The 26,775-nt window shown below is 38.0% G+C and overlaps 1 protein-coding gene across 8 annotated transcripts in view; it reads left to right on the plus strand.

Moving 5' to 3' along the window:
- The first annotated feature begins 844 nt into the window (after nt 1–844).
- Nucleotides 845–26,775, plus strand: part of LOC114155950 (uncharacterized) — a 56,939-nt gene continuing 31,008 nt past the window's right edge. For 4 of the 8 annotated variants that reach the window (XM_028036100.1, XM_028036105.1, XM_028036106.1 and 1 more), the window contains exons 1-2: nt 846–1,049; nt 19,573–19,610. In XM_028036100.1, coding sequence (XP_027891901.1) covers nt 1,022–1,049; nt 19,573–19,610 — 66 coding nt within the window. In that variant the 5' untranslated portion in view covers nt 846–1,021. Of the gene's footprint in view, nt 1,050–19,572; nt 19,611–26,775 lie in introns of all 8 variants that reach the window. The other 4 variants (XM_028036101.1, XM_028036109.1, XM_028036104.1 and 1 more) reach the window with 2 other exon arrangements.

The following is a 26,775-nucleotide window of genomic DNA, read 5'->3' on the forward strand; positions in this document are numbered from 1 at the left end:
TTTCTACCAGAAAATTTTGAAGGATTATGTGTGAAAATCAGGTGGTGATCTTAAGCTAACAAGCACACATTATGTTATGGAGTAAGATAATGAGCCAAAGCACATCAATAATTCCTCCTCCTCATAACTCAAGAAACAAAATTATGATTTTAAGGCCCTGTCAAAAAAAAAAGAAACTAAAATTAAATTTCGATGCTCTGGTTTGCTCTTAAACAGGTAGTTCATGCTTGAAAACTCCTTCACATCGATTTAAAAGACTCCTTGTCATTTCTCACAGTCGCCTGATGACAGTCGTTGATGAAATCAGGTATTAGGTTTGGGGGGCAAATATTTTCACATGGGGCCTGAATGTGTTTGACAGCTTTTGCCCAATTATGCATCTCTCTTCTCATTAGAGAGAAAGTTGTCAATTTTGATCAAACTAATTTGATAGTCTGAGCTGAAACATGTAAGCATGACAAAAAACATAAATCATAAATATTTAATAAGGGGCGAATAATTGTTCACAACTTTGCATATGGGACAGCTGACAGTGGATGTGTGAGAAGGAGTCTTTACGGGTCAGTACAGGTAACTTGGGACTCTAGTATTGCTTTCGAATAAATCAAGGTGGAACTTGAGTTACATCTGGATTTTAGAACAATTAATGAATTCACTTTCAGTGTGGGGACCCATGTATTTTTTTTTTTTTTTGCTGAAGTTACTTGAATTTTTGACAATGTGTTCATGCACATAAAGTGTGTTTGTGCAAACGTGCCACGGCAGGAGACAGGAGACCGGGGTGTGCGTGTGTGTGACGACGGTATACGGGGAGGAAGAGAAAGGGAGAGAGGGAGCGACGCGGATGACACGCACACACTCTCCCCGTTTCTCACATACGGAGGAGAGAAGGACACAGAGGGAGACAAGAGTGGAGAGACACGGAGCAGAGGGGAAAGCGCACGGAGAGATCAGCGGAGAAATGCCCGCTGGACGGATGGATTTTATTCTCCCTGAGCTGTACGAGCCTTTGTAAGACAACATGGGCTGCATTGGATCCCGGACGATCAGTAAGGACACCCCGCTTTCTGTTCTGCCATGTGGAGGGATGGATGGATGGGTGCGCTTAGAGAATGAAAAGACAAAGGAATTCATTGTTAAAGAAGTGAAATACACGTTTATTATATCCCCAGAGTTGGTTTGCAGTGAGTTGTTCCTACAGAAGAGGGTTTTTTTCCCCCTGTGTTCTCTGGGGTGCAGTGAATTTATAGTTTACTGTAGGAATTACTGTAGCACCTCGGTGTGCGTGTGTGTGTTTTGGGGTGTTTGTGAGGAGGGGAGAGGCTGGACAGACAGGCGGCAGGGATGTGAGCAGAATAAGATACCTCTTGACGTTTTTCCTCTCCACATGGATGACACCAGACATGCGGCCAAAGCGCGCTTCTCTGTGACAGACAAGGAGAAAGAGGGAGGGATGGAGAGAGACCTCTGCCTTGACACGCCGCTAAGGTCATTCCATGCTGGGTGTCTGAGAAAATTTCCCCTCCTTCCTCCCCTTCCTGTCTCCTCCTTCCATCTTCCACTTGTTCTCACCCCTTCTTTCCTTCCAGTCCTTCCTCCCTCCATTCTACTCTCCTTTCTCTCTACTGTGCGTCATGCAGCGACGTAATATATCTAAGATACAGGGTGCACGCTCCCCACAGACACACACACACGCACTCACTGACACTCCGGGTTATAAGAGGGAGGCTCGGTGATTGACTCTAACAGGATGACTCAGAACCTGGCTGGGTAAACTCAGGTGTGAGCCTTAAACCCTCTACGCATGTAGGTCAATTCTGCAAAGTCAAAGGTGGAAACTGCTCACACACTATTTTCTGCTACTGATTGAAGATCCTAGCTTTATACATTAACTTTATTTAACCGGCATTTGTCGGGTCATCTTTGCTGGGAAACATGGCAAACTGCAAGTTTTTTTTTTTGTCTTGGTTGTGTGTCTTTAGGTTGAGTTCTTGAGTCTTTTGAGTCACTGGTGGTTTCAGCTGCACACAGCTGATGAGGCTTGGATTTAGCATAGATTACTTGCACCTGAAACTTTCTATAAAATCAATTCAACTCACTTTACATATAGATTGCCACCTATAGCACAATGTTTCCTGGTCAGTGGTTCCATTTTCTTGTAAATGATTTTTTGATACCATTCTAAAGCAAGCTTCCATGTGCACATCCCTCTGGTGACATCACATGAGGAACCTTATTGAAGCTCTTTTGCATTTGAATGTTTTCAGTCACATTCCTCTTTAGCCTGGTAAAAACCAGTCCCTTGTTCTACGCTTAGCTTTGTACTGAAGGTCTGGATGCTCAGCTGTTCAAAAATGATTGCTTTCTGGATGCTGTTGAAGTTTTAAACAATTGGATCTAATATTATCCAATTGCTAACATTTGGCCATGATGTATTTAAGCTTGATTGTGAAGGAAGCTACACTATAATGTTCACCGGAAATTGGACCTTTGCCAAACCCCTTGGGGAGTAGGACTATGTGTCACATCTTTGCCAGCAATAAAATTTCTTAAGCATTCTTATCAATTGCTGAATATCTGGAAGTTTGTCCAATGCGGACTGAGTGTCTTCATTTACTTCCTCCTATGCTATTGCTAACTACCCACCCACCGCTTCTATCCAAATGATAAACTTGAATGGAACCCAGTGTTTAAAACTGGCTTAAAACAGTTTTAACTGTTTAAATGTTTTAACCCAACAGTTAAAACCACCATAAATGCACCTACAGTTCATCCTATTGTTCCATTATAACACCAGATGGAAAACAGATGGGAAAAGTCCCATAACCTGGCAGGTAGAAAGAGAGAAGGTGTGGGTTAAGGAAAAGCAGTGCAGGTTCAGACCTCATCCAGTGCTACTATTTAAGCTTAAATGCAACACAAATACTTTATGGTTTGTTTGTTATAAAGTTTACCAATGCCAGCTGAATACCTTATTTCTTGTGACTTTTGTAACAGCACTGACCGAAACACACACAAAGCAAACGTAGTAGTATTTGTGATCATCTCTCTCTCTCTTGAGGCCAAAGAAGTTGATGTTTGCTATTAAATAAAGTAGCCCATGTTACCTCTTAATGCACTTAAATGCTCATTGTTAAAATGGTACATAATGAGAAACTTCATGCAAGCTTTGGGAAGGGACAGTCTTCACCATGCAAGATTCTGGACGTTTTGCAGATATAAAATCTCCAGGGTTTGCAGACTGTATCCTGCAGACTTTCCCTACTTTCATATTTGCTCTGCTAAGCTGTTGGAGTCTTACACACTCATCAAGATCATAGTTTTGAGAGAGTTTCTCCTGCCAGGCTTTAAGCCATGTACTTTTATATGAGGCATAGCTGTTCGGAAGGTTCACTTGTGGCAAATGTTAATGTTGGAAAAAGAAAATAAATGATTAATTGCTCTCTCAGTTATGCGCTGTTTTCACCATCTGACTTTTTAAAAGCCAGATCAGGAAACCTTGGGACAACAGTGTGCTTTCAAGTTTTTTTGCCACACATCTACTTCTGCATAAACAATTTTTAGACCTCCCAACATAACATTTTGAATGTTGTAATAATGTGTGTCATTATGAATAAATCTGGCTGAAAAGCATACTGTCATGGCTAAACTGTATAATAGCTTCACTATTGAGCAGCATCTGCAATCTCAAGGAAATGAAAAGCTTTAAAACATTATTGAGTATACCTATTGAAAAATATGTATATATATATTTTTTAGAATCATATCCATTTGGAGCGGTTTTGAACCAAGAAAATGTCAGTCAGTTCTTCTGATCCTATCCTTATAGAGGTTTGTGCCACTGACTTTGTATATCACTAAGTACAGTATGCATTGGAACACAAACTGCTCCTGACAGTTTAGGCGCTAAAATCTGTGGAGAGAGCTAAAGATAAAGTTAAGGGAAGGAGGTCTTCTGATCTCAAAGACTTAGAGCTCATTTTAAAAGATCAGTTTTCAAAAATACTAGTGAAAACATCCAAAAAGCTATACAGATAATATAAAAACCTTAGTTGACTGAGTGTCCTTGCAAGGACAAAGCCTGAACATCAAAAAAATCTTAAGAACTGCAGAAAAATGAAAGTGTTCACATGTTTCAATTGTAAAATGTGTCCTCACAAAATATAAACTCATGATTTAGAGACCTTTTCACAACACACACCAAGATCCAACAGACTGACTTCAAACTGCTGTCAAAGTAAAGTGTGGTCGCCCCTTCAAATGTGTGTATTGTCAGTTTCCATTATGTGGAGCATGCAGCTGGAGTGTCCTGTCTTCACATGCTTATATATTCAGACACACACATTGTAGCAGTGGACGATCAACCCCCACCCAAAGCCTGCCTGTTAATGCACCATCAAAGCCTCATCAGGTTCTTTATGATAACAAATGGAGGCAGCTGGAGGATTTCAATAAATAAAAGGAAGGACAATGTGACCTTTGGTTGTCATTGAGCTGGCTGGATGGAGGACGTTGAGGATGGGGGAGGTGTATTAGTGATGACTGTTGTGGAATGACACAGAGGGCTTTTTGGGGATAGAGAGTTGAGGTGTGAAGATTCCAATACATGCTGATGTTTTTTTTTTCTTTTTTAGTTTCTAGTTTCATAAGTGGGTTTCCTCGTCTCCTCTGGCTCTCTCTCTATCTCTGCCCTGCTCTCGTCTCCCTATTTGCAGTGTTATGAGTAGATGAAATCATACTATATGAACAATGTGCTCAGTACCTTCTTTTTTTCATGTTTAAAAATTAAACTGAATGAGCAAAGAGAACGCGCTATTACAGGGTGACTTCATAGATGACATCTTTTACATCATATACCTGCCCAGAGATCTAATTGAACGTATTTAGTTTTTCATCCAAATTTTTGTTCCTGTGTATAAAATGCAAGGATTTGTTACTTTCCTGCACTGAGGGTACAAAACCTATTTTTACTGTACATTAAAAGAAATGTTTTATATGATGATTGAACTCATCACCATATATGTAAGTAATAAGTTAATTACATAAGTTATTTGATTCTGCTTTCAAACTGTTTGGAAATTGAGTAGATAAGGTTAGCTTGAACATAATATAAGAAGTTATCTAAAAGGAAAATGTAACAGAGAGCTGATGGAGATCATTTTGATGTTTTGCTATTTTGTACTTTTGTTATTTTGATCGTTTCATATCCAGATAGTTGTCTGCCTAAAGATGCAAATTTGTACTGCTCTGATCTAGAGTTTTCATGATAGTCAAAGTGTGAACTGGTTTGTAAAATATTACAGCTGGTAAACATTGGTATTGGCTACCAATGTATGTGTCTGATGGAAACATAAGCTTTTTACACAGATCACAAATTTTTAAATGAATGGTAAATGTTTGCATTTGTCCCTGTCCCTTTATGTGCATATTATCTATATTGGATTCAGGATAAGGTCAGAAACCATATTTAAAAAAATAAAAATATAAAAGTCAGATTTCTGTTTTTACATGACATTCCAGTTGATTTTTTAAAAATTTAACATAAAATGTCAGACTTCAAAATTCTAAGTGAACACACTGTTGTACAGATACCAGATTTCAAGAAATGAGAAATGATGTAAGGCATCATACTCTTCTAATTTGAATGATATACTGTATTCATATGCAAGAAGGTTCTATTGGGGAATAAAAAATTCTACTGGAAAGTTTTCTACCTTGTGCCAACAACTAAAAAACATATCAGTTTAGTGTGATTAAAGCTTTTTTCTTCATCTGTATTTTTTGTTGTAATATCTTAATATCTCTGATGCTGAGATATTACCAAAAATTAATGTCTGGTTGGTCCAATGTGAACAAATTAACTTAAAAGAATGTTCTGTATCTTCTATTGTTCATTTGAGGTATTCAGAATAAAATTTTAATGCATAACATATTTAGAGATGATTATTAAAACTATAATGAGATGCTGTTGTTTTGATACTCAAAATACGGCTGCAGCCATTTTGAAGAATGGAGACTCAGAATTTCTTATTGAGCACCGACACCCTCAACAAAACTGAAGATACTAGACTGTCTTCAGTCTTCAGTTACCTTCTTATGTTCAAACACCACAATATGGCAAAAGCCACAGATAGCATAAAAGTACTATTGAATAGAAGAAGAAATGTTGCAAGCCTCAGAGGTAACCAGCATGACAAAGCTTGTTAAAACAGTCCAAGTGACTAGACACCACCCCTTTCCTCCAGCTTACTGCCTGCAGAATAGCTCCTGCTGTGTTTCTTCTGAGCCACATCTATTCTAATATTATCCCTGAGAGCGAGCATCTGCCGCTAAAAATAGATCAGGGGTAAAAGAGGGAGGTCACTGAGAGACGGAGGGAGAAACATTACAGTAAATACTGGTCAACAGTTGACCCGACATTATTTGTGTCACTTTCACTTCCCAGACTCGCTTTGTCATGCGTCTCTTCCTCCTGGTACTCTGCAGAGAAGAATACAAGCGATTAGAAAAGCAAAGCCAATTGTGCTCTATCACAGTCTTTCCTGTTCTAGGTCTTTCCATTATCTCGTCAATGCTGCAATATCATTGTGGTTTGGTATTTTGGTACTCTATTGTTTCCCTCAGTTGTGTTTCCCGCAGAGTGCCAGTTAACTGAACTATCACTGCCTCTTATTACACTCGATTATCTTCCAGTTACAGTAAGGCTGATGTCTAGCTGTCATCACTCAGACAGCAAGACTTTCACTCAGAAAGGCTGTCAGGCAGAGAGTCACATTTCTGTCTCAGCACCTTCAGGTTGGGGTCTAACAGGCACTAATAGAAAGCATCACACAAAAGAGGGGGATTAAACCTCCTGATATGCTGAAAGACTCTGAACTATAACAGCATCCCAGCAGATATTAGACCAAAATTCCCCAAATTTGAAGTTCAAAAATAAGCCTCTTTTAATATCTTGTTTTCTCTACGTCAAAAGGTACGACCAGATCAGACATTCGAGGTCCCAAAAATCTCAAAATGTTTAGGCGCATAGTATTAACTTAGTTTTTTTTTGTCATTATACCCCAAGTAAGTAAAACACTTTGATGACTTTATCAAATACCTGCAACAAATCTCAAATACTCTGGAAGATGTGTCATTGTCCTTCCACCATCTATCCTGTGAACATGTAAATAAATTCACTGAGGTTTGTGATTGTAATATGAAAAAAAATGTTAACAGTTAAATATGAATACTTTAGCAAGGTGTTCTATGGAAACATCTATACATGATGCATACATTTGCTCTGTATAGTGTAGATCTAGCTGGCAGCATAAAGAAAGAGACAGAGATGCTTTGACCAAGTGAAAAAAACCCAAACATAAGAACTCACTGTTTGGCAGGCAGCAGCTTGAGTTCCACATAAATAAACAGAGGTTGGATAATTCAAGTCGCATCTGATGTGACACTCGGCCTGTGCGGTCATCTGCAAATGCAACAGGATCAGGGTCCTGCTGGTTTTATTTTTAGCTGTATTGATTCAGGTCAGTAATGGAAAATGAAGGTGACGCCTCCTTCGGGCTCTCCTTTTATTCTGAGTCTCTCCTCTCCTATTTTCTCCTCTGAACTTTTACTGCTGGGGCTCCAGCTACTCAGCAGGGAAACCTGAAGCCGCCTGATTAATTTTAAGATGCAAAGCAGTTTGAAACGAGACTAAAATGAGAAATTCTGAATGGTGTAAGAGCCTATGGAAAATTAGATCTTGGATTTATATCCTATGATTTAACATGAGAAGTCAGGTGATGATCACAGTAAATATTTAGACTTGCTCAACAAAGTCATTTTAACTTGCAACGGAAATATATTGCATTTCTAAATAGAAAAAATAGATATGTTACACATGAAAAACAGGACTCTGTTCAAGCTTCAGCAGCCAAACTGACCTTGGGCATTTACTGTTTCCACCCACTTCCCCTCTCCAAGGTTACAGAGAGGCTGGAGTCTGTCTCAGCGCATACTCTCCTCTCATAAAGGCAGCCATCAAAACAAATGCTAAAGCTTATCTATTGGCTCTCAACATACTTTGATAGTGAGGGCTGTCTAGCATTGTTATACAGTCTGGTGGGTTTATCACTCATTAACTCGGTTCAGCGTTGTTTTGAACTGACAATGAAGAATTCTGCGAGGTTTCCATTGATTTAATAAGCAAACACAGCTGTGGAAGGACCACATGTAGCATGCTCTGAAGCACAACACATGACATTCTGCCAGTGTGAAGCTGGCCTTTGTGCAGCCTTTGTATAGGTTGGATGAGAGACAATTTGAAGGGGCAACATTGTTTGCCTCAGGGCCCATGGCACCTTAATGGAGCCTTGCTTTGGGTCACTGCCAATGTCTGTCTCCTCTAAGCGGATCATTTTTCTTCTGGTAATTTTAGAAATGAATGGTGGAGCAGTCGCATTGTTGAATTGCAGCAAGTAAGTCTTGGGTTCAAATCCCAGCCTGGAGTCTTTCTGCATGTATGGGTTCTTATCAGGTGCGTAGGGTTCCTCCCACAGTCACATCAACCTCAGCATTGTCTAGCTTTACTGCGTGCTCTACATTGTCCGCATGTGTGAATGGTTGTTTGTTTTATGGGTCTCTAAGCCTGTAACAATAACACATTTTACTGGATGATAAATTGTCCCAGAAATTATTGTGATAAATAATTAATAATAATTTAAGTTCATCCTCTCAAAGACTGATTAACTTTAATTTAGTAAAGAACACTTAACACTGGAACTGAAAGATATTTTAAATATCGAAATTAAAACAACAACCAAAAGCAAGAAATAACAATAAAACAAAAACTAAAAACAAATTGATTATGAAGCCTTTTAATTTTGTAAGTGTTTAAAATATATAGCTTTTTGGTGATAACCTGCTTAGGAAATTCAGATTTATTGTTTTTTCCTGTTGTCATTTATTAATGGTGCAATTTTCAAAAAACAAATGCACCCTCGGTTAATTCAAAAAATGAATAAAATGAAATGAAAATGAAATACATGTACATGTATTTCCAAACTGAAAAAAGTGGAAGTATTTAGTTTTGATGCATTTCATTAAAATAATTTAAAGTGCAAGTAACCAATGTGTGCTAATCAAGGGCTAAATTGATCAATGACCAAATATTTCCATAATACTTAGAATTGCTTACTTTACAGTAGCTCACTGTTCATAAAGCCTGTTTAGTGTGAACTTAGTGAATTGTGACTTTGCTGGTTTCAAGAGTTATAAGCACTTTGTTCAGTTTTAGTCCCACTAAATATATTTTTCTTTGTGTCAAAGTCTTGATTCTTACTCAACCTGTGTTTCAGTAGCTGCTGCTCAAAGTTTACACCAAAAGCTAAGATCATTCTGCTCTCCATGGCTGTTAGCTTAATACTATCATTTGTCCATTCACTTATTGGATTTTCCATCTTATTGCTAATTCTAAATATCAGCCTGAACAGCACGTGATGCTTGATAAACAGCACCACATGCACATCCATTATCTAATTCTAGTCATTGAGTGAGAGGCAGGGTAGACCCTGGACAGGGTGCCAATCCATCATACGGAAACACAGAGACACACAACAATGCAACCACACACACACCTCAGGACAATTTAGAGAGAGCAATTAACTTATTAGTCTGGACTGTGAGAGGAAGCCATAGCATCAAAAAAGAACCCACATATGCAAACTCCATGTAGAAACACTACTGACTTGACCTTCTTGCTACAAGGTGACAGTGCTACTAACCGTGCCACAGTGCAGCCTGTGTGGAAGCAGAAAAGAGAAAACCTGTTTAAAAAGGCCATAAAATCCTTTCTTCTACTTGTCTTTATTATGAATTATTTTTGTGTGGTAGACATTCATGCTATTAAAAATCAACCTCATTATTGTCAGAATTCATGCTTAAAAAGTTATAAGCTAACATGTATTTAGACATTAGCCACAATAACAGACCTGCAAGAACTGTGCCCTTTGTTAGTACCATATTACCATATTCACATTTTCTTTCATCTTAAAATATAAGATGTTTTAAAGAATAGATAGTTTGTTGTTTTCATTTCTGACATTTTCTGACATCTGGTCACTTTACCCCACAACTATTTCTATTTCTGAACAACGTAACCAAGATGACATGCCATAAGTCACTCACTTTTTTACATCTGCCCATTCTCCCTCCATCAACAATGGTGACTACAAGAACTGACAGTTCACTGGCTGATTTGAACATCACAGGACTTGACATGCACCCATTGCTTCAAGGTAACATTTTCACTTCATTTTTTGAGGGAGTCTAAAATCTAACATATTCTGGAGGTATCCTCATCACATTTTGCACAACAAAATCATAATGAACCAATCAGAGCGTGAACATAAAGTCAAAAGAGGTGATAATTTGCATATCTGCATGAAATTGCGCTGATCTCAGCTGCTATTAAAGAGCAGAAGCTGTTTAACATCTGTTTTAGGTTTGCCCAGTCAGGTGTGGCATCAGCTCTCCCAGGGAAGCCTTTATGTCCTCGAGCCAAACTTAAATATTGACTTTGGTGCCTTTGGTGGGTGATGCAAAGAAGAATGCTCAGTGATCAACAACATTTCTTAATTGAAAGGTTTTGAAAACAATGATTAAAAAAAATCTTGACACAACTTTAATTAAGCAGGTTGGCAGCTGAAATCCTCCAATGTCAGCCCTGTTGTTCACTAGCTAAATGTATGCTAGTGACATTTTCCTGAACTCATGTCACACTGTTTTCCTCTGCTGTGTGTGGTGGGATGTTTAAAATGTATTTATATTGGCTTAAACTTAAAGAAAAGCACAATTTGTGAAACAAATCACACCTTTTTGTGTTGTGTACTGTATATTTTTGTGCAGTACACTGTTACATCATACCTAAAGATCTCCTGACAATCTCAAATTGAAAGTTATCTTCAGTGTCTTAAATTAACACAATCATTTTTAATAGAAGTAAAAGGAATCAGATTGTCCTGCTGTTGGAGCCACTTCAAGCCTTAGGCATTGAGAGGCAAGTGAATTTTCATCAGTGCAGACAAAGCATCTGCATAATGAAGGACAAGGATAGTTAATGGTACTTATTAAAGATGCTGTCTGAAACCTGCACATGTTTCTGCTAAAAAAAATTAATGACCATTTTATCCTATGCTTTTGTCTGAGTATTGTTTTTATTGTTTTCTCCATGATCACCACAAGCAGCCTGGCTGAGTTGTAGTTTATACTGCATATGATAAAGAAAAGATGTGTAAAATGGCACTGCTAAAGCATTTCTTTACTTTATTTACTCAAAGCAGAATATTTTCTCTCAAGATTAAAACACAACTATATAATTTGTATATATTGTAGTTAGTGCTGAGAATGATCTTTACGAACATTTTGTTTAATCCTGGAAATTGTTTTTGTGTGGAACCTGGGACTTCACTTCACTTGCTCTGTTGTTGTTGTTTATGTGAATGTTTAACATTATCTGTCTGGCTTACAGATAAAGGGCTCCTAACAGAGTCAGTCTGACACACCACTTAAATGTATCATCTGGTGTTTAATGTGCCCTGCTTAACACAAGCAGTGAAGACAGTTTATTTTCACATCTTAACCATATGGCTCATGTAAATACACACAGCTGTGTCATTCTAAATTGATGGCTAATGTCAACCTTATCAGGTATTTAAACCTTAAAACCTACTTAGAAAGAGTTCAAAGACAGCATATTATACCAAGGCTGAGAATATCCATTGTTTTTGGAGTAATGGCAGGATACTGTAGGCTTGCACCATCTTATAGAGGAGGTTAGATTGGAGGATACAAATACAAAATCATAGGAACATCCTTTGATCTCTGGTTCAAAAAGTTTAGTTGTGTTTCTAATCGGTGGATGTGAACATCTCAGTATTTTAGACTGCAGCTCTGATGGCTCCAACAATAGGCACAGCTCACTTCTTTAGTCATCATACACTTACTACACAAATTGAATAATATGCATTGTCTGAAAGTGATGGAAGGATGAAGTCCTGAACAAGCTCTAATTTCACAGTGTGTAGGGGTGATTCATGCAGGTCGGTGAAAAATGATATTTTTCTCAGTCAGTGTCATCAGAATTGACATCTATAATGTCATTAATCCTGTGGCAACTGCTTAGTGGAAATCATTGTTTCTGGATTTAATTAAAATTCTCTGAATAATTACAGAAAACTCCACTTTATTGTCAATCCTATTAAACATGTTCAAATACCTTAAAATACATTCATAATTAGTTTAGTTTTATATATATATATATATATATATATATATATATATATATATGTATATATATATATATATATATATATATATACATAGAAAATTGCCATGTTCATCATAATGTTTCAGTGAAATGTATTTTTAATGTAATCTTAAGCTTTTTAAAGTAGATCAGGGGCATTCATTTTCAGTAATTGTCCCTATTGCAAAAGGGACAATTTCATTGTCAAAAGGTAGCATTTCATCTTAGCTACCTTTTTTAATGTAGCTAACTGCTGTTCAAATTTAGCTCAAACATAAACAAAGAAAATATGGCTTGATTTACTCATCTGATTCTATTTAAATTACCTCTTGGTCAGATTCAGATATCAGCATCTTTGTCTAAAATCTATTCACCGTTTACTTTCAGCAACACTGACATGCTGGTAAGAAACAAGACAAAATCAAATTTGTAACTTTTTTTTAGCAAAATTTTACTTGGCAAGGTTTTCTTTGAACATTGAAGAAGGTAAGGTAAGGTTGTCTTGGTGAATTTAGATTACAACCCACAGACATAGAGAGATGCACTGAACAGGAAAGGAATGGCTGGATGAAGGTATTGCCCCATTGAGGCGTAGTGAGCAGGACTCCCCCAGTGTTTGGTGTCGGCTCAGAGCGTCCTCCACTGAAGCGGAGGTGAGTCAGACTTCACTTCGCTTTGGATCATTGTCACAAGCTGTGTGCGTCGCTTCACACACACAGGAGCACATGTGCGAAGACAGAAACATACACTGAGCTCCCACAGGGATGGCAGCCGACAGGCGAGGGTGTGCCACAGTGAGCTGTCAGGACCTATTGTTGCTGCATCCCACAATTCCACCCTTCCTCAGACATGCACTCAGCTGTTCCCTGTGTGTATACATCAGGCTACATGTACAGGTTCATGCATCAAGGGCCACACACTGCCTTCTCTGCACGCTCTACATTACCTCCATTCTTTTGATAATTTTTCCTAAGCTATTAATTCCTTTCCCTCCCAAATCTCCTATATTCTCTCATTCATTAATTCACCACCTAAATTCTGTTTCATCTTGCTTTTCCTTCCCTCTCCCACTGTTCCTGTGGACTAGACATTTAGCTGTATAGCTCCTCAGAGAGTGACTAAACTGAGCTGCACATTAAATGTTACAAGTTTTAACACAACATTGTCATTATTTTATTGCTCCAATCCTCTACTGTGCACTGAGTTCATAAAAATTATTTTAAAAAAGGAAATTTATATTTTCGCTTGTCACCTGTGTTGGTTTTGATTTTATTATTTGACTCATTGTTGAATAGTGATAATTCACCGTTTTTTACTTTGGTATATTGAACATTGTGTGACTTTACCAAAGTAAACTTGTACATTTGAAAAAAAAATTGCAATAATTATCACAGTTATATAAAATCACTTGAACAGAAATACAATTTACTATGACAGTAATGTCTCCTAAACCTGTTCAAGATGTATAGACTGCATGAATTCTGAATTTTTTTCTTAAATTTAATCATTTCAATATCTGATCGTCTTAATATTACCTTTTGTTAGACACAGTTTTATCATCATGGTAACTTCCAGTTAAAAATATATCCCAAAAACGAAAATGAGCATAATGCTTTATTAATGGTTGTTACAGTTTCTTAGACTTCTGGAGCACTAATACCTCGTTAAGACTTGGTACACTCTCAGATGACATTAAAATGAGTCTGCAGAAAGTATTCATACATGAGGTCTGTTTGAACTTAAATGTTGTTTTTGGAGAAGGATAAAGACAATAGTAAAGATTTTCAATGTGTTATGTTTCGAAATTAAGTGTTAGATGAAATGTAAAAAAAAAATAAAAAAAATTAGAAGTATCTGTCCAGTAGGGTGACTGAGGTAAAAAAAAAAAGAAAGAAAATATTTAGCTTTATGTAGGATTGAGATGTAAAGGGTCTTTTTGGCAGATTTTAACAGTTGTAGGATTTCTCTTTTGTCTTTGGTAAAAGACTACAAGTTATATCTCCCACTTGGGCTAGACTCGCATGTTTGGCTTGGTTGTATTTACCCGGAATGCCCTGCACTATAAATCACTTCCTGTTTTGGGAGCGGTCTTCAGTCCACTTGCATATGCATTTGAACCACACCAGAGTTCACTTTAACAAACCGAGACCTATAGGTTTTTAACCTATTAAAAATCAGTTTTTCAAAAATGAAAAATAGATTTCATTTTTTGGCCCACATTGGATTACATATTCACTCCTCCCCAAATGAACTGGATATTCTAGGCAAATGAGTTTGTGAGTTAAAGTGGACTAAACAGGGCTGGTGTGAATGCGCCAAGTCAAGGGAGTTCTTGAGGACCAGGTTGGGGGACCACCAGTTTATCGCAGCTGATTAGTAATTAACAATAAAAGAACAATCACAGTAACAAAAACCATGAACTTTTTGATATGAAAGGAAAACAACTGCCTGGAGGATTTATCAGTGGAAACATGTTTTCATAGATGTCCATAAATTAGATCTGAGGTCATACAGAAGGCACTCCGTTTCATATCAGCTGGGCTTTTGTTTTGGTGCAACTCCACTGCAGAGTGTCTGAATTTTTGCACAAACACTGCTGACCTTTCCCTCAAAGGTTAAAAGCCTCACACATAGTGTACCAAACCTCAGAAGCTCCAAGCTGCATGTTTACACACTAACAAGCAAAAATTACTCTGCAGTCCCAGAAAAAAACAAACTGTAATCACAATCAGACTGTGATTAATTACCAAGTTTTTGGTAAGTCTATAAAAAGAATTAGCATCAGTAACGCAGAAATTATTCCAACACTAAAAAATACAACACCTTTCTTGTATACATACATTTTAACTGTATGGACAACTGGAGTTAGAATATGATTTTATATATTAATAAAATACTAATATTTCCAAACTATGCCCTGCCCCAATGTCTAGAAAATGTCATTTTCTTACCCTTTTCCTTACTTTCTCACTGTTGCATTATTCCTTCCTTGTGTCTTTCCTTTCTCATAATGTTGAACAAAAATCCTTTTTTGTGCAAGAATGTTACAGTTGAATGACCCAACTTGCAACTTCTGTAAAGACAGAGGGAAGAAACTTTACTTAAAAACACAGGACACTTCAAAAGTATTTAGTCTGGAAAGACACATCTGACAGGGCAAGTGGCAGATGAGTTTAGACATGAAATGCAGGGTAAAACACATCTGAAGAGAGAAAAGCAACAGCAGAGATCTGAAAGTGAACAAAGGAATGCAAGAAGTCTACATGCACTGAGAAAATGAAACACAGAAGAGGTGAGATCAGGCCTAAAAAAGAGGTTGAAAAGAAGACTGAAGAAGGAGCAGCTTTACAAATTAACATTGAGCAATTTTTTAACACCCAGTGTAAGTAGATTTGATCTAAATATGAAACAAACACAATTTGAATGAAAAAAAATCAAAACAGAAAAGATAATTTGTTTTAGAGAATATCATTTGTATTCTCTAAATACAAATATTTATTTATTCTCTTTATTTATTCTGTTTTGCCTCTAACTTGTCTGCTGCAGTGCGTTCTGCTTGCCCTGTCAGTATCCCCAGCAGAGCTATACCTTTTGCCCTGCCATGAGTCTGGGTCAGCATTTCTACCCCAGGTTGCTTCCACACTATTCCCTGTTCTCTGTTTGTTGTTTGAAGACTTTCCCATTTTATCCACCCCACCTGCTCTTTCCCTCTCATCTCTCCTGTGGCTTTGGGAGGAAGCTCCACCATCTCAAGAGGGCCAGAGGTGCATGCATGGTGGAGTTACAGTATGTGTGTGTTTGTGTCTGTTTGAAAGTGGCTGAGTGCATGAGGGTATGTTGTGTGAAGTAAATGGCTTCAGGGATCCCCTGGGTTAGATATCAAATGTGCTCACAGAGAGCAGAGTCATGACTAAGACTGCATGCCTTTCATTAACACAGAGAGAGGCAGAGATGGAAAGATTCTGCGAATGGAGCTTGCAAAGTTGAACAAGTCAACCTAACTCATTGTTGTGACAGAAATGATATCCTTAAATGTTGCTATATTTTTAAGTTCTTCAGTCACTTCCCATGAACTGACGTTTGTGAAAGTCTGTGTTTATTGCTTGTCCCTTTTCATTGCTTCCAATTCAGTATCTGTTCTGCTCTGTTTTAAACAGCTGTTTGGATTTCTGTATAACTAGACACCTTTTGAGCTGCAACCCATCCTGTCCTTTGAATAATACAACTTTGTGTCCTGCAGTTTCTTTTTCAACTTCACCGTAAACTGTGCCAGCAACAAACCTGATGTTTTCTCTTGTAGAAAGCATTTTTAGGTTATAAAATCCTCAGTGTGTCTACATCCATTAAGATAACTGCATATTAGAGCGGAACAGCTGCTGCCTTCCATCTTAGTTTTGACAGCAGCTTCAGCTTCACAAATTTATTGAAAGTTTTTGCAAGCCAGGGTTTCTGCTGCCCGAAGTTGGCCCTGAAAAGATCTAACGCCATCCGACTGAGACGTGAAGAGACCGAATTGACACCTGGATTAAGGTGGTTACATGTCAGAAGATGCTGCTGCCGTTGTTGCCACTTTGCTAGGCCTGGTTGAAGTAGAGCATTTTTGTAATTTAGAATTATCGCTGGCCATTGTGCTGAAAAAACAAACAATTGTTTGTTAAGAAACAATCATTCTGCTGGTATGATGCTTAATAGGAGTGTGCAAATCTGGTTTTAAAGTTAGTTAAAGAAAGTTGGTTGGGAACCAAACCAGAGGTCTGTCTTAGTCGACAGGAAGTATGTGTCATCCTGCTTTCAATGCAATGTCAATTATCAACAAGAAGATGGTAGAATTTTAGAGTCTTCATATGACTTATAAGTTGCTGAATACTGAAGGCATTCCTGTGCTTTGGGGACTCTCATCTTAACATTTGGATATTGTCCAGGATTAATTCATGACTGCCCACCTCCCACCGCCTACAGTCTTCACCATGAATCGTTCTCCTGATACCTATTTGGATTGAAACGTTGTCCTCCAGTGCAGGAGGTATAAACCCTGGAGTATTTTAGGTGCCATCAACTGAATACACTCCCCTTCAGTGGGGTGGGACCTGGCAGAAAGCGTCAAATCAATGTAGACTGCATTGATGTAGATGTTCAGCCATTTGTTAGGGATACTATACCTATGATTTATTGGACCTTTGCGCAAGGTAGACTGGTAAGTGAGTCCAAGCTGCAGTATTGATTTTGACTCTTAAATCCACTTCACTAAGGATTTCATCAAAGGGTAGAGGCAAGAAGTTCAAAGGTTATTCTTAAATTTGTGTCAATTAAGTGTTTTAATGACAGGAGCTTGGAGCTCAGGGTTACTCCAACTTGAAACTGTCTGAGATTCATATTATACAACTTAAGCAATTTTGTACTTAAGCACCTTCCAACTGACCTCATCTGTTTTTATCAGACAGAACTTAATTTTGTAGCAAATGAAATTCAGTTCTTCAGCAGGGACCCAGTTATCACTGTAGGAGCAATTTCTTTCTCAGCTCTTTCCACCACTAGATATTATAGGTGTAGGTTATAATTTGTGTTAACAAGGGGGAAGCCTCTCCTTTCATTGCCACTTAAGTCTAATATCCTTCACCATCACGGGCATCAGTGACTCATGCAGGTTGAGGCCCCCTATGCCAAGGAATGGCATGGATAATTAATCTAATTTTAGAGCTGGCTCTAAGTGTTCGGCTGGCCAGATATTTCATTTTCACTCATCTTAATGCTGCAATAAAAAACAGCTCTTCCAAGAAAAAACATAATACTGAGATGACTGATTCACATGATCCACAGAATTCTGGGTAAATTTACATGTAATTCACCTTTGTACCTATGAATTACAGCCTGTTTTGGTGTTCATCCAGGATTTGATGAATTCATGTAAACACTTCAGCTGTAATATACTGTCAGAGATAGAGACTATGAGCTACCAAACATAAAATATATTCAACAATTCAGTCACATATAAAACCTGGACATGCATGTGTTCTAACAAAATGTCCTCAGTTTTGGAAACCGGGACCAAAGTGCGACTACTGTATGTCATAATAAATCACAGTCTAGAAGGTTGATGAGTCTTAACATAAATAAGAACTTGGAAAATGATAAAAAACGATTTCAGTATGATAAAACATTTGATAATTTTATTTGTTGTTTTGAGATTCAATAATGTTTAATGCTATTTGATTACAGTTTTCAATAAAAATCTTGAAAATGTATGTTAAAAATCAAGACAGTTAACTTTAGTAATTGTTTAATTTAAGTTATGTAAATACAGTACTTTCCTCCACATAGAACACAAAGAAACTAATACATTTCACTCATTTTTTGGTAAATCCAAGATGTCTGTCTGTCTGTCTGTGTCTATTTATCAACAGCAGGGTTGCAGCTTTGTTGGTTCTCTCTCCACGTACTCGAGATTTACTGTTACGTTAGCTGGTCACTCTAATACGCCTGTATTTATGAGTGTGTGGATGCACAGATCTTTGTCCTGTCTGTCTGTGTTTTACTGGGTGATGGATAGTCAGTCTTTCCTGAGTGTATCCTGCCTTTCTCCCAATAACTCCTGGAGACAGCCCCACCTGCAACCCTGCTAGGATGAGCTGGTGTAGACAAATAATGAATAGATTTAGTTTGCTGTGTATACATGAGACAGCTTTATGTTTTTATGGCTAACTTCTCATTCTCATCTTCACGGTGTAATGTGGGTAACATGTTGAATATAATCTCATGGCAATCTTTGGGCTCTGCCATAATACAGCAGTTAATGCTTTTATAAGAGGACTCCTAAATTATTAAAGTGGTTTTTCATTACTTTTTGTGAGATTCTTGGGAATAGCTCATCATCCTCATATATTTCTCGATCAACTCTAACCTTCATGATTCGCACTGGTTGTGCCCTCTGTGAGCTAAAGCTCAGCATGGATAATTAATCTAATTTTAGCCCGGTTTTGTGTGTGTGTGTGTGTGTGTGTGTGCGTGCCTAAGAGAGAAATACTGGACAATGTTGTCACTTTCCCTACTGATGATGCCAGAGGGTACATTGGTTCAACACGCTGTTATCTTCCTCGCTGCCGTTATTTCTGCCTTTCCCTCCCTCATCTGTCGCTATTGTGTCCAACTTACACAAAGTAATTCTGGGCTTATCTTGTCTGTTTTCTTGCATCTGTGTTTTCTACTCAGGACCTGACACCAGTAATGCTCCTGATAATGAATTATTCTTACATTCAATTTATTTTCTCTGTTTCTTTCTCTTCTTGTCTCTCCAGCAGCAGACGCGGTGCCGGTACGGAAAGATGGGGATCAGGTAAAATGCTTCTACCTTTACTTTCATGCCTCTGTTCTGCACAAATAAGTCTTCATTAAAATGTTTTGCTTTGTTTTTCAAAGCAGCTTTGACAAAATACAAAATAAATGGTTGTTGGTGTATTCATCTGTGGGAAAGTTGTTTATTCTCTGCTAGGGGTGAAAGAGAAGCATTTTTATCCACCCACAACTGTATCATAATGTTAAATTAAAGGTCCCTGCCTTGAAATGGTTGCCTGTATTTACGCTTTGAAAACAGCAACAATACCAGCAAGAAAGAACTACCTTGATAGAATGAAGTGTGTGTTTATTTTCTATGTCAGTATGTGTCATCCCTGAATCTTTTGTGCACCAGAGGGTTGAGGACAAAGCTTACAACAAGCCTCCCGTGATAAAACACAAAACTCACCTGACACATTCATTGTCTGCCCAACCTTCTTTTATATCTGACATTTTACATGAATACAGCTCACAGAACAAAATCATCCACTTCTGCTTAACTGTTTTGGTTACTAGATATCTGCTTAGACAGAAAAAAAATGAGTAATGCCAATTTCTACACCTTTTTGTACTCATGCATTACCATCTCATTCCAACCTACTTATGTTTCGTAACCATAGCAATCCATTTCATACTCTCCCATCACAAATCTGTGTATATTACTTGATGGTTAAGTATTTTGATTTTAGAGATAGATAATCATAAAAGTTATGTAATTGTAAATTATTTTCTGAAGATTTTCTTATTGCTCCTTCCTTCTGTTTTTTTGTTGTCATTTCTCATTATTGTAAAATATAACAGATTATGATCTGTGATCTGAGAATCACTATGACTGATCTTCTTATGATGGATATGCTTTATTTGTCACCAAAGTGACCAAATTTCCTTACTTTCCTTAGATTATAAGTTAAATTTTGAAAATCACTTTAAGTCATCTATTGTCAACGTGAAATAAAACTCCCTAATCAATGGATGAACTGACTCATTATCACATTCTGTTCCACTTTGCTAATAAGTATTAAAAAAACCCAGAGTGGGATTTGAACTGACAACCCACCAGTTACAGGGTGAATCCCTCCTGAACCGCTTTTGCCCCCCAGCCTTTGTCAGTTACCCTTTCTAACCTGTTAACCCTGTCCAGTTTTACACTATGGACAATTCTGAAGGAATAATTCCTCCAACTCTGAACAGACTACCTATTAACCCTCTCCAACAGCAGGAACTTGGAGTTAACATGTTGGAAATGATGACATTCTGCATTATCTAATACATAGTCATCCATTTTTAGGTCAGTGCACGCAAACATGAGTCTAACTTACAAGCAGCCAACATGTTTTTTGCCCTATCAGTGAAATGTTCTCAGCAGGCTGAGCCAGTTTCCTGACCTCAATTCAAATGATTATTCATATTACTAGTGATGAATAGGCTGAAGGCAGAGTAGCCTGGAAGTGTGTCTGCTGTGTGAATCTGGCGCTGTCACTAGGGATGTCTGTAAGGCACAGCAAACTTCAGAAAGTCAGTAAAACATTAAATATATTGGAATGTCCTGGCATACAACAGGTTAAAGGCACGTGCAGTAAAGCCACAGTGGCCCCATTTCAGTCTGTTGCATGAGATTTCCCTTATTTCAATGTCAGTCTTCATATTGTTGACTTCCTAGGAAAGGAAACTCCAAAATATGATGAAATAGCAGAAATTCTGAAGATGATGGCATTTATTGCCTATGATTTTCTCCAGAAAGTTTATTTATTTATTTTTAGCTTGAAACCTTCTACTGACGATTCCTGCTAAGTCAGAGCCTTTTTTTGGCTAGAGTTTGCATTTTATGTATCGTTTTAAGTTGTTGTGCTGTATATATTAAGTTTTGTTTTTACAAAATTAAAGTTTATTGGTCTTTGAGAGGGTAACTTTGCATTGTTATGCCATTATTAATATATCACTTGAAAATGGTCTCAAAACAACTATATCCATCCATCCATCCATCCATCCATCTTCTTCCGCTTATCCGAGGTTGGGTCGCGGGGGTAGCAGCTTCAGAAGGGAGGCCCAGACTTCCCTCTCCCCGGCCACTTCTTCCAGCTCTTCCGGGGGAATCCCGAGGCGTTCCCAGGCCAGCCGAGAGACATAGTCCCTCCAGCGTGTCCTGGGTCTTCCCCGGGGCCTCCTCCCGGTGGGACGTGCCCGGAACACCTCACCAGGGAGGCGTCCAGGAGGCATCCTGACCAGATGCCCGAGCCACCTCAACTGGCTCCTCTCGATGTGAAGGAGCAGCGGCTCTACTCTGAGTCCCTCCGGGATGACTGAGCTTCTCACCCTATCTCTAAGGGAGAGCCCAGCCACCCTACGGAGAAAACCCATTTCGGCCGCTTGTATCCGCGATCTCGTTCTTTCAGTCATGACCCAAAGCTCATGACCATAGATGAGGGTGGGAACGTAGATCGACCGGTAAATTGAGAGCTTCGCTTTTTGGCTCAGCTCTCTCTTCACCACGACGGACCGGTACAACGCCCGCTTAACGGCAGACGCTGCACCAATCCGCCTGTCGATCTCCCGCTCCCTTCTTCCCCCATTCGTGAACAAGATCCCGAGATACTTAAACTCCTCCACTTGGGGCAGGACACCCCCCCTGACCTGGAGAAGGCACTCTACCCTTTTCCGGCTCAAGACCATGGCCTCGGATTTGGAGGCACTGATCCCCATCCCGGCCGCTTCACACTCGGCTGTGAACCGCTCCAGCAAGAGCTGCAGATCACGATCTGATGAAGCCAAAAGGACCACATCGTCTGCAAAAAGCAGAGACGAGATCCTAAGGCCACCAAATTTATCGCAATAAGTACGTGAACAATATATCGTTTAGCAAAGTTTTTTTTATTGTGAGAGATCTAATTGTGATTTGCATTGATATCCTGAATGACAGATTTCTTTTTATGTGATGATCAACTTCTATGCTTCAACTAAAACCTTGCAGAATATTTTGGCTTCTCAGTGAAATAGATTCAAATTGTCAATAGATATGATCTGTTTCTCTTATTTAATCTTGTTGTTTTCCTCTGGTGCCTCACTGAAATGAAACAGGCTTCATATTATAATGTAGTACAGACATTTAGTGCAACAGTAATATAACTGTCCTGATGAAACACTGTTACAACTAAACAGCTCCCTTTCAAAAAGATAAAATGACAAAATCAAAGATTTTATGTCAGTGTTTTATTTCTAATAAGATTAGTTGTTAAAGGGCCTAAATGTTTGCTGTGTTTACACTTTCTTAAATATTAAATTAAAGCTTTAGAGCAGCATTAGGACTTAGCTTAATACTGCTGAGTCTCTGAATGTGTCTGCGTGAGGAAATGTGAAAAAAGGAGAAGAGTAAGGCTTGATAACACTTGCCTCACCCTGCAGACACCCGTATTAATCAAACCTGCGTGCTCTCCTGAGTGCATGACTGCTTTCTCGTGACTGGCTGTGCATGACTCATTGAGAAGGTGTGTCTTTGTTGATAGCCTCTTACCAAAGCCACAGAGCTGCTCTCCCTTGGGCCCAGACTATTACTGGGCCATGTATCACTTCTCAGCTGTGCACTCTGGAGAGAGACGGAGGACTAGGAAGAGTAAGACACTGGGAGGGGAGCAAACAGAAACATTTATATCAGTGCTTTTCATGAATGACTGCTGCTTTTTCTGACAAATTGCTTTCAGAGTAAGGGATTCAATTCTAAAATGCATTCAGAGCTTTACAATGCCTTACAAGGTATTTCGACTCTGTACACTTTTACAACTTTTGTTACCTTACAACCACAAACTTTCCTTATTTTGGGGGGATGTTTTAGGTAGACCAGCACAAAGTAATGCATAATTGCAAAGTCAAAGGAGAAAGATGCATTTATTTTTACAGCTGCAAGTCTTTCGGAGTTTTTCTCCATCCTCTTTGTACATAAAGACAGAAAGTCTTGTGGTTCTTCTTTGCAGAATGGCTCAAGCTCAGTTGGGCTCTCAACAAGATTTAGGATTTTAACTGGACTACTACTCATTTTGGCAATTAATATGTTGTGTAAATGTAAAATGTAAAATTTTGATCTTGGCAGAGAACTTTGCACTGGATTTTATTTAGGGGTATCATATTGAAATTGATATACATGATCCTTTTTAAATTGATACATGAAAAAAAGTATTTTATTTTTGTTTTACACAATCATTTTGATTGTGAAAATATACAATATTGTATAAAAATATAGTACTGGCTGTTAGACGGCAAAATGTGAAAGAAAATAAAAAGATACAAATATGTTTACAAGTCACTGCGTGACTAATATTTTTAAACTTCTGAAATTACCTTTGATCAATGACTGAATGGTGGTTTCTGTCTCCTTCCTTCCATTTAAACCTCCTGAAATAATAGAACCGCTGAAACACTATACATGTTTAAACTGTTGCTTCACTGTTGGCATTCTAGTGGCTTCAGGAGCAGGAAAATAAAACCATTTGATCGAGTGCCATTTGTCTCGAGGACTGATCTGAAAGCAGCCTTCAAGTCGTTTACTTCCACAAACATTTCTCCTGTGTGTAATTTATAGAACTGCAGAGAGAAAAAGGCCAGCAGGTGTTGTAGGGATTTGACAGAGTGAAACGCAGGCGATCAGAGACACAATTCAGACCCTGACAAGGCTGAGGATCAAGTGTGGGCAAACAAAACACTAGAGACTGACTGATAACATAAATTTAGTGCAAACAGGCTCAAAGACATTATTATGTGAAAAATAGCAACATGATACAAATTGGAAACATAAAAAATAACAATTCAAGATCACCCTCCTTACTGCCACCACTGTCGTTTTGTGTGTGCTTTGTTAGTAAAATAAAAGGATTAACCACTTCATTTTCTCTTTTACCTTGAAATGGATCATATTTTACATAATCCTATATTGATGATGACTTGTAACTTGAGTTTTATCCATTAGAATAATAAAGTACATATCTTAAAATATAAATCTGGATCAAATATTACATACATTTGATCCAGATTTAAGATCAAATTTTTAATATTTAAGAAATAATGTCTTAAATATTTAATTATGGTTTTGCAACCATAGCTATTTTCCATTAGAATAAACCTTTTCACACATTTGTCTGGTCTGGATGGCCAAGATATTTGCATTAGATACTATTAAAAATCTGTTTATCACAATAAGGAGATTTGCTCACAAAAGCTTCACATATCCTCATCACCTGTGCAAGGGCCTAAGCTTAACTTATTTTAATTTAGATGCCTTGTAAGTCATGAGTTAAAGCATGATAATGCCCTACTGGAGTCACATTGGCTTTTAAATGCTAAGAGGAAACTTGAAAGGAAACATCAGATGGTGGTTCATGTGATTCTTCTGAAAATCCAATTAATTGTGAATGTTTATGACTAAGAATAAATTCACAATAAAATGACACAAAGCTGAGTGGAGACTTACATTTTTTTCTGAATGTTGCTTTAGTTCATCAGAAAATTCTAAGATCTTCTTCATCGGTTTAGTGTGTTTACATTTCTTTTTTGAACTAGATCTAAAAATAAAAAGTTTAATACTTAAACCTTTTTAAATGCCCAGTATGCATAAGTAGACAGCTACCATACTTTGGCATCCCACTGGCAACCTTCATGAGGTGCAAGAAAGTCAGAAACGACCAAATACCCAGAGCTGAACAATAAGAGCATATTCTGTGCCAACGACACCTGTGCCAGCATTTAGTCTACAGCAGGGGTGTCAAACTCATTTTCATTTTGGACCATATCAAGATCATCAAGGTCATATCAGTCTCTTTGGGCACAAATACCACAACATCCACATTGAATTTAAGCATGTCATTCAGAGATGTACTGGCTGGTGTGTTTTGTCTTTCTTGCATAATCCAAGTGTGGGCACAAGGTCACAGGCTGAAGGCTGGACAGTCTCCTCTCAGATTTTCTGATAGAAAGCAGAATTCAGCCTCCACCATTTATAGAAAGTTGCCCAGGTCTTTTAACTGCAAAACAGCCTCACATCTTTCAAAACGGTTCATTTGTTGTTTCATCAGTCTACAGTAAATGTTCCCAAAAGACTTGGGTATTAGGAAGCTATTTTTCTGGAGAATGTTTTCCTGGATATTCTAGTTGTTCTTTTGGTCAGCAGTTTTTGCCCGTCTTATTTTTATTGTTGTATGATGGAAACAGGGACAAGTGAGTACTGCAGTGCTCTTACTGTGGTTAACCGGAGTCCCAAATGAACAGTGTAATGTTGTGATTACATGGTGAGCTGAAAAAATAATTTACTGGGAGGCTGGAAATGTTGTTGAATTTGAATGAAAGCAAGTTTTACCCACAGAGGCTTCTTTTTCCCTCATTGACTTAAGAAAAAACACTGTTAGCACTGCTGCAAGGTGAAGTTCGACTGTTATTTACTTGAGGGAGTCTGTGTGAAGAATGTACTTACACACATTTACAAAGCAGTCATGACACAGGACTTACTCTAATAGCTTAACACTGTGTTGAGTCAGATGTCCTTGTTGTGGGTAAAGACTACTGGATTCAGATATTATGATTAGAAATCATGGTTGAAACCTTTCCCTCTCTCTCACATACTTGTTAATTTCTTCAACCACAAAAACAGCACACTGACCTTGAACTGTGTGGGATTTGAATTATCAGAATAATTTCAAGGCTTATGGCTGCAGTTTTCTGTTCCATAGCCTGGAAAGGCAATAATTTATCGTCAGACGTTAACAGGGTAATTGATTATCACCAAGGACACTTTGACTACTAGACCAACATCAGAGATTTTAGGAATTCAAGGCTCATTCTGCTGCCTGTGGGACTTTTAATATTAAAGTCTAATATAAAGCAGACTTCTAGTGGGGATGTGATGACTCTAGTTCAGACAGAAGTTACTGGATGGATTGCCACAAAATGTGCTTCTGACATTTATGGATCTCAGACAATGAACTGCACTGACAGTTTTGATTTTTTGAGAGGATAACAGAATTGATAATTGATGAATTTCTGCCTGGATTGTCTAACAGATTAATGATCCTTTGGAAGAAGCATAAAAACCTTCTCTTAATTATTAAATCAGTCAGTTTTTAACAGTGTATCTTTATTTTAATGCCACAGTGTAACACAACCATCATAAAAAATGACTTTAATGTTTA

Source organism: Xiphophorus couchianus, chromosome 13, assembly GCF_001444195.1.
Source record: "Xiphophorus couchianus chromosome 13, X_couchianus-1.0, whole genome shotgun sequence".
In the NCBI taxonomy this organism is placed as follows: domain Eukaryota; kingdom Metazoa; phylum Chordata; class Actinopteri; order Cyprinodontiformes; family Poeciliidae; genus Xiphophorus; species Xiphophorus couchianus.